General features: G+C 37.7%; 1 protein-coding gene across 1 annotated transcript in view; it reads left to right on the top strand.

Annotated features, from left to right (window-relative positions):
- LOC107478377 (uncharacterized) overlaps nt 1-8429 on the top strand; it is a gene marked incomplete in the record, with an annotated part of 9063 nt that extends 634 nt beyond the window's left edge. Inside the window, 7 exon segments of the mRNA XM_021138033.2 lie at nt 4-1199; nt 3746-3836; nt 5276-5433; nt 5526-5577; nt 5682-5758; nt 6716-6809; nt 7406-8429. Coding sequence (XP_020993692.1) covers nt 4-1199; nt 3746-3836; nt 5276-5433; nt 5526-5577; nt 5682-5758; nt 6716-6809; nt 7406-8007 — 2270 coding nt within the window.
- Between the last annotated feature and the right edge of the window lie 262 nt (nt 8430-8691).

Below are 8691 nucleotides of genomic sequence, written 5' to 3'. Positions count from 1 at the left end.
ACCGCGCCGCCGCCGACACAACCTCCGCAGCCTCTGCTGCCGCCGCCATTCTCCGATCCAAATCCGAGAGCGCCGCGGATCGGTGTGATTTACAGGTGCCAGCTCAGCAGCCTGCAATTCGATCGGTTTGCCGCTCTGGCGACGCCGGTTCGGTTGTAAATAACGGTAATTGCAGCGCTAATGGCAATGTCTCAACGGTCATCGATTCTCGGGGCAAGAGCGATGAAACTCGGAGAGAGATTGAGAGTGTGGAAGAGGAAGCGTGCACTATAAGGGATCTTGATAACGGGAAGGAGTTTGTGGTGAAGGAGGTGAGGAAAGATGGCACGTGGAAGAAGCTTAGGGAAGTTGGAACTGGAAGGCATTTGACTATGGAGGAATTTGAGATGACTGTTGGGCATTCCCCAATTGTTCAGGAACTAATGCGGCGGCAAAATGTCGAAGATGGTAATGGAGATGGAGATGAAGATGGAGATGGAGATGGAGATGCGGTTGATTTGAATTCAAATGATTGTAGCCGCAGTGGTGGTGGTGGTGATAGTGGTGGTGAGAGTAAGGTGAAGAGAAGGGGGAGTTGGTTTAAGAGTATAAAGAGTGTGGCGAGTTCGGTAGCTGCAGCGGGGCATAAGGAGAGGTGGAGCAGGAGTGGTGATGAGAGGGATACATCGTCCGAGAAAGGTGGCCGGAGGTCCAGCTCCGCGACAGATGATAGCCAGGATGGCAGTTCATTTCTTTGTCCTGAGAGAGTGAGAGTGAGGCAATATGGGAAATCATGTAAGGAGCTGACAGGGCTTTACAAGAGCCAGGAGATACAGGCTCATGAGGGATCAATTTGGAGCATAAGGTTTAGTTTGGATGGGAGGTATCTTGCAAGTGCGGGCGAGGATTGTGTGATTCATGTTTGGCAGGTTGTAGAAACTGAGAGGAAAGGGGAGCTGCTGCTGATGGAGAAGCCTGAAGACGCCAATGTGAATATGTTGTTTGTCATGAATGGGTCGCCGGAGCGGGCTACGCTGTCCCCTAGCAAGGAGAGTAGCCTTGAGAAGAGGAGAAGGGGGAGGCCATCTGTTAGCAGGAAGTCATTAAGTTTGGACCAGTTAGTTGTGCCGGAAACTGTTTTTGCGCTCACGGAGAAACCCATTTGCTCTTTCGAAGGCCATCTCGACGATGTACTTGACCTCTCCTGGTCCAGGTCTCAGGTTAGCTACTATTTTGAAGATAGGTGTGTTCTGCATTACCAGTTGTGTGTTCAGTGTTTGAATATCCTTGTAAAGTTTTTAAGTCACCCTGTTATTCCCTTTGTTTGACCTTAGGCTTGAATTTATAGATTCATACCCATTCATTAAAATTGTTTTTGATTTATCAGTGTTGTCCCGTTAACTGAATTTACTTATGGTAAACAGTCTCAGTTTTCTACGTTATGATTGATTGAAATAGAAGAACTTTGCCATCTGATTAGAAGATGACACTGAATTGCATATGGTTAATTGGTTTTGACGAGACAAAAAAATAATAGATGCTCTAGACGGGTAAGTTGATCAAGTGGAATATGATCTGCTTAAAAAGGAGCATAGTTGGACTTGTGACATAGTTCGAGAGAATTTGCTGAAAAAGAAATTGGTGTAAATAGTCATACTGTACTTTGGGTTTCTGGTGGAGTCCAATGCAGTCCGTTATATATTGTTGACCCCACAATTTGGGTGCCACTAATACACATTGTAGGAACTAGAAAATTTTGTCCCTGAGAAGATTTCTTTATATGTTTTTATCCAAATTATGCTCCCTGAGAAACCAATTTTTTTTTTATTTTCTTTATATAAAAAAATTTAATCGGACTACAAGGACTTATTTCCTAGAGTTTCATTATTATTCTAGATTTACCTTGAAAGTCATTAGCTGGTGAACAAGTGAGAGGGATGACTTGTTATGAAATGCATGATGATGCCTTGTGGTTTCTTCTATTTAGATGGGTGGATGATGATTTTATAATAAGCAATTGGAGTCGTTGTGCAAGGTTTGGATTTAGCTTGTCATAAGCTTGACATTAGGTCAACTTATCACTGTTACGTATGTAAAACTTACAGAGTATTTGTTAAACTTCGAAAACCCAGATAACCATGTACGTTAGGCCAGGTTTAAGATTCATTGTATCTATGAAAATTCCACTTTTATTTTTCAAAACTGATTCAAAACCGATATGACAGTAAGCTTAAGTTCTCTTTTATTCGATTGATTATTTTTTCATTGGAGAATTATATTTCGTTTCATTCCTTATTTTTTTTAATTTATTTGAAATTATATTTATAAGGAATTGTTTACATGTACCAAAATGATATTTATTGTTAGGATTTATCGAAAGATCAAAACTTAAATTTTGAATGTGCCTAGATGATGTATTTTCCAAATATCCAAAATTTTAAATCAGTGTTCAAAATGACAATTTTGTAAAATATCATATTTAAATTACATTCATGCTGTGGAACAGCAATTGAAACACTCAAGAAGGGACTAAACATTGGTTGGTATTTGGTATCGGCAGTGCCAAGGCAGGAGATTACGGATTTTTTCCTGCAGTACCAGTGTAGTTCAATCAATGCATGGGTACCATGGGCTTGAACAAAGAACAAATCAGTCAAGGAGCTTCCATGGGTACCTTTCATCCAGAACACTGTTCATAGTTCACACCCTTTTTCATCTTGAGGAGCTTCCATGGGCTTGAACAAAGAACAAATTGTGCGACCAAGCCTTGAATCATGGTCTATAAGTGAGGGGCAAGGAAATTTTGAGAGATTTTAGAAAATCTTCACCTCAACAGTAATATTAAATTCCATATTTTGCCTTAAAATTCCTGCACAATATTCACCCGGATTTATTCCGACAGTTGTTTATCTAAAATAAAGCAATCTTTTTAAACTGATCATCTTGTATTCCACTCTTATTAGTATTATACATCACAATTATTGCTTTACAACTTATAATCAGATTCGTTTTTCTTTTTTTTTATCCAATATCTCAGTTGTTATAATTCTACTACCAAAATATGATATCTTGATTTTATTTCGATTTTTAGATTAATTCTTTCCGTTTCTAAGTTGTGTAACACATTGCATTGTTTACCTCTTTCTCCGTAACTTGCTTACACTCCTTATGTACATTAACACCACTCACTTAGTCACTAGTGGGTATTGGTATGAACATCCATTAGAATTGAGATTGAATAGGCCTAACTCAACCTCAAAAGCTAGCTTATTGAGTGAGGGATGTTTCACACATATAAACTTTCTAGTGACTTTAACCTTGAGAGATGTGGGACTTATAATATATCCCTTCACGCCTAGAAATGATTGTTTGGAGTGTGAACATTTGTGGGTGGGTAGCCCAACAGTATTGGATTGGATAGGCTCTAATACTATAGAATTGAGATTGAGTAGCCCTAACTCAACCCCTAAAACTAGCTTATGTGGTGAGGGATGCCTCGCAATTATAAACTATCTAGACACTTTATTTTTGAGAAATTTGGGACTTGTAATAACATCTGTTAAAGTGATGTGGTAAAAGCATTGGTTTTAGTGTCAAGTGCTGTTGCATGCTCAGAAGATGTCCTTGAAAGCTTAAATATGAGGGGTTGTCTTCTGTTACATATCTTAAACATTCTTGATTACTTGTGATTATGATGTGCCATGTGTTTTAGAATCTAAATTATGTCTGCATGCAACCATCTTAAATATATTTTCTGTTTTCTCAGCACTTGCTCTCGTCTTCGATGGATAAAACAGTGCGGCTATGGCAGTTGTCTAGCAAGTCGTGTTTGAAGATTTTTTCACACAGTGACTATGGTGAGTACAAGCAGCTATTATATCTTGCAGCATTCTATTTGCTTTTCTTTGTATCAAGTAGGTTTCTTAGAAAACCACTTTTATCACCACAATAATGTTAGCACTTGCATAAAATATTCTTTTATATACGATGCTTTTGCTGCCCTTTCCTTTATCAAATACAACATCCCTTTCCAATATTAAGTGTCTCTTAAGGTTTTAGCACAAGGAATAGAAATCATTAAATTGGCTCAAGTATAGTAAATAGGGTAAGTTACACTCATATCCCTAGCTTTATGAAAATTACACACACCACCTCCCTATTTGACCAATATATACTCACCTTCCCTCTGTTTTACATTATACTGAGATGCGGTAAAAATTAGATTGTAAAAGGTTTAACCCCACAATCTCTCTATGCATAGAGAGCTTGTAAAGCTAGAAAAAAGCAATCACAAAACTCTATTCCAATGTTATTATGAAGGGTACTTGTATCATTTCAATTGAAGAAAGCAAAATAAAATAAAGTATTAATATGCAGGTAATAGCCATATGTACTAGGAATTGTTAGTTACATTAATACCAAAGGGTTTAAGTTTTTCTAGACGTGAAGTTGGTGTAATGCGGGGGTGGTGTGTATGTGGTCAGTCAAATAGAGGGGTGATGTGTTAGTTTTGAAAACCTCAGGAGGTGAGTGTAATTTACCCTAGAAAACATTAGTTTATATTGACATGACCCTTTGTCCACCTTCCTTCTAAAATAACCATCCACTTGGACAAAGTGGTATATTCAATAAACATTGTATCTAGACACAAATTATATCTAGATATATTGTTTTTTTAATGTACCACTTTGTCCAAGTGGATGCTAGAACATAGGGAGTAATTACTATATTTTAACTGACATAAGAAATGTAAGATTAAAGTTGAAAAAATTAAGGGCCTGTTTGGTATTCATTTTCATTCATTGTTTTTATTTTCTGGATTTGAAAGAAGAGGTATTGAAAACAATAAAATATCTGTTTTTTCTTTTTTCTTCAAAAAATCCTAGAAATAGAAAACACTTGACATAAAAACAGTGAACGAAAACACTAACCAAACATGCCCTAATTCTTCATGGATTCCCTCAAATGACAAATCACTTTGATTTTTTTCTTTTTAAAACTTTTGTAGGTTTTGGTATAAAGACACTTAATAAACCCACTCCCCAGTAGGATAACCTTAGTCAGCATTTGTGCGATCAGTTGGTCTCTCCATGAATGCATATAGGCATAGTTTTATTGTTTGTTAGTCATTGCTTTAATTAAGGGTTCTTTCTGTCCGCTGGATGCATACTTAAATTAGCAATCAAAGCAATTCTGTCACTTCCATTCCCCTCATATACTTTTTTGTTGGTTTGATTCTGTTATTATACCCATTGCTTCAATCTGTTTTCTGTTTTCTGTTTTCTGTTTGGCACAGTGACTTGCATCCAGTTCAATCCTGTTGATGATAGATACTTCATTAGCGGATCTTTGGATGCTAAGGTTCGCATATGGAGCATTCCTGATCGGCAAGTCGTGGATTGGACTGATCTGCATGAAATGGTCACTGCTGCATCTTATACACCTGATGGTCAGGTTCGTCTGCATTAAAGTGAATCTCGTTGTTTCAAATTTAAATTATCTTATTTTTTAACTTGCAACTCGCTAAATCTTTCTGGTGTCTGCAGGGTGCACTTGTTGGTTCAATCAAGGGTAGCTGCCATTTATATAATACATCTGGTATTTTCATTGATACTGATTGTTTTACTATTTATATAAACCATATTCTATTCTGATGAATCATGGCCAGTGACATCATCTATATTTTGTCTCATTCTGTTAAGAAAATAAGCTGCAACAGAAAAGTCAGATCAATCTGCAGAACAGGAGAAAGAGATCGAGGAAAATTACTGGCTTCCAGGTAATTTGATGATTTAACTACTTTGTTCTTTAAATTTAAAAGGGAAAAATCATGGTAACTTGAGGGCTTACTATTCTTGTGAATTTATTAAAAGTAACAATGTTTGGGTCAGAACCTATTTTTGTTCCTAACATATTGTTTATTCTATTTACATCTCAAACGTTTGATTTTCGTCCTACTTTTATCCTTTGGTCAAAATTCAATTTTTTATTTCGATTTTCCCCCTCTGACTTTCTTCTCCTCCTTTATGATTTCTTTCCCTTCCCCCCTCTTTCTCTCCACTTGCACCAAATCACCACTACCAAGACCGCAATGGCCACCACCATCGCCTCTGGGACACCACTGCCACCACTACTTCCTCCTCCTCCTCCTTTTTGTTCTCTTTTCAATCTCCACCACCACCATTGCAAAGCACCATTGCCACCACTGCTCTTCATCCTCCTCGCTTTCCACCAGTACTTCCTCCTACCTCCCTTCTTTTTCTTTACCTTTCTCTCCAACGACCACCACCTCGACCAACACAACTAAATCACACCACCACTGCCACCACCCTGACAGCCACTATTTATCTTCCGCCTTTTTTGTCTTTTTCCCCCCTCCCTTTAATCTTTCCCTCCTCCTGATGTTTTGTTGTTCTTATTCTATTTGTTAGTAGTGGTGTGGTGCTGTTGGTAATGGGGGTGAAAATGATGTTGTTGTAATTGGAGATGATGACGATTGTTGTTGTATGGTGGTGTTGATAATGACAATGACGAAGATTGATGATGATGATATTGGAGATGTGGTAGTGTGCTGATATTGAAATAAAATGTTAGCAATGTAAATAGTACGAAAAAAACCTTAGGGATGAAAATAAGATCTGGCCCAAACATTAAGGGACTAAAATATACTTTACCCATTTATTATAACTAAGGTACAAGGCTTATGTTCGAGTTCCTAATGATTTTTTGTGAACAGTTTGCCCCAGGAAGTTCATCTGAAGTACTCATTACATCTTCAGATTCTCGAATTCGGGTTGTTGATGGCGTTGATCTGGTTCATAAGTTTAAAGGTATGTGAAATTAGTCATATATATCAAGTGAATATTCTTTAACATAGATGACAAGTAAATACACTATTATGTTTGCGGTTGAACCAAAACTTCCTTGTGTTTTGGCCTGCAAGACATATTTTGTTGATTGTGCACATTTATTTAGCTTTGATTTGATGTTGTTTAAAATTTTTCTTTGCAGTCAGAACTGCATTTGCTATGATGTCTACATTAGTTGCTCATAATTTTTCATCGATAGCTTTTTCTAACAACCCCCCGCCCCCTTCCTCCTCCTCTAAGGTCACAGTGGCAATGGATAATCTGAAACGACTTTTAACAAAAATAATGTAAAAACTCATTATGGAAAAAAATATTGATGTACTTTCTGCTACTGGCTTCTGCTTAAATGTGATATTGGAGGGGAAATTCTTTTTAGTAGGGTTTCTCTTTGGATAGTCATTGCACCAGAAGAAGACATCTAACTTTATTTGAACAGTATGTACCAAAAGTTGTGCTTATTCCTAGTTCTGATTCCTTGATGGAATGCTAATTGGGCCCCAGTATCTAATTACATTCTGTTCCCCATTCCGGACTAAAATGATATGGCTTTTATGCAGGGTTTCGGAATTCGACTAGCCAAATTTCAGCCTCCCTCACAGCAAATGGTAAGTATATTGTCGCTGCAAGTGAGGATTCCCATATATACATATGGAGAAATGAAGCTGATTGCAGACCTAACAGAAGTAAAGCTGTCACCGTTACAAGCTCATATGAGCATTTTCACTGTAAAGATGTATCAGTGGCTATCCCGTGGCCTGGTATGGATTATGCATGGGAGATGCATGATACCTTTTCTAAGGAACAGCCTGAGTTCGATGATAATGTGGATGAGGTCTCATCGGCCAACCATCCCCCTACCCCTGTAGAGGAAGATATTGGTACTGAGGGCTCACAATCTGCGTCAGGTTGCAACAATAGTCCACTTCATGGAACTATTGCAGGTGCAACAGACAGTTATTTTTTCGACAGAATTTCAGCAACATGGCCAGATGAAAAACAACTTGCTGCAACGAGGAATCGAAGCTCCCAAATCAGTGTTGATTTATCTAGTAACGCAGTGAGTCAAAACATGTCAGCCTGGGGCATGGTCATCGTAACTGCCGGCCTTCGAGGGGAAATTCGAACTTTCCAAAACTTTGGATTGCCACTGGGCGTATAAAACGTGTGAGTTGAAGTGGGGGAGACTTCACTGTCTCATTATTGAGTGAAAAGTTGTACAGAGTGATATTGGGTGAGAGAATATTAGGCTGAGTTCCATTTCTTTCGCTGTTCTTTTTGGTGTTATTGGTTGAGGAGATGTGTTGTATTTCCAATCAGTCGTCTGAGAAAAACACGATGGGAAAAAAAATGAGAAAAAGAAAAAAAAATAGAAAGGAAGAAAACAGGAAAAGGTACATATGGAATGGAATTTGGAAATCAACGAATGCATGTGATGGGGAAATGTAGATTAACGAGCAAGGGAAAAGCTTATTAAATTAGAAATTATGATTCTTTTACATTTGTTAATATTAGTCTTGTTATGAATTCTTTTGTCTATTGAAATCAAATTCAATAAAACAGTATGGTTACAATTCCTAGAGTGATTACGGCCATTTTCTACGAAATCATATATGGAACACTTTTAACAGGTTTTTCTATGACATTGGTGAAGTGGTAACTTATCTAAAATGTATCTAGAAATTCAGGCATAACAAGTATGCTATATTGCTAGCGTTGCTTAAGATATCTTTTGTTCATTGCTCATGACTCACTTGATTTCTTGATGAAAGTCACGTCTATATTAAGGTACAGTTATTATTGTTACTACCTCAAAAACTGTCATTGTTACTACCTCAAAGTTTTG

The sequence above is a fragment of the Arachis duranensis genome, chromosome 3, assembly GCF_000817695.3.
Source record: "Arachis duranensis cultivar V14167 chromosome 3, aradu.V14167.gnm2.J7QH, whole genome shotgun sequence".
NCBI lineage: Eukaryota > Viridiplantae > Streptophyta > Magnoliopsida > Fabales > Fabaceae > Arachis > Arachis duranensis.
The sequence above is the reverse complement of the archived record's forward strand: the minus strand, read 5'-3'. Positions and strand labels throughout refer to the sequence as shown.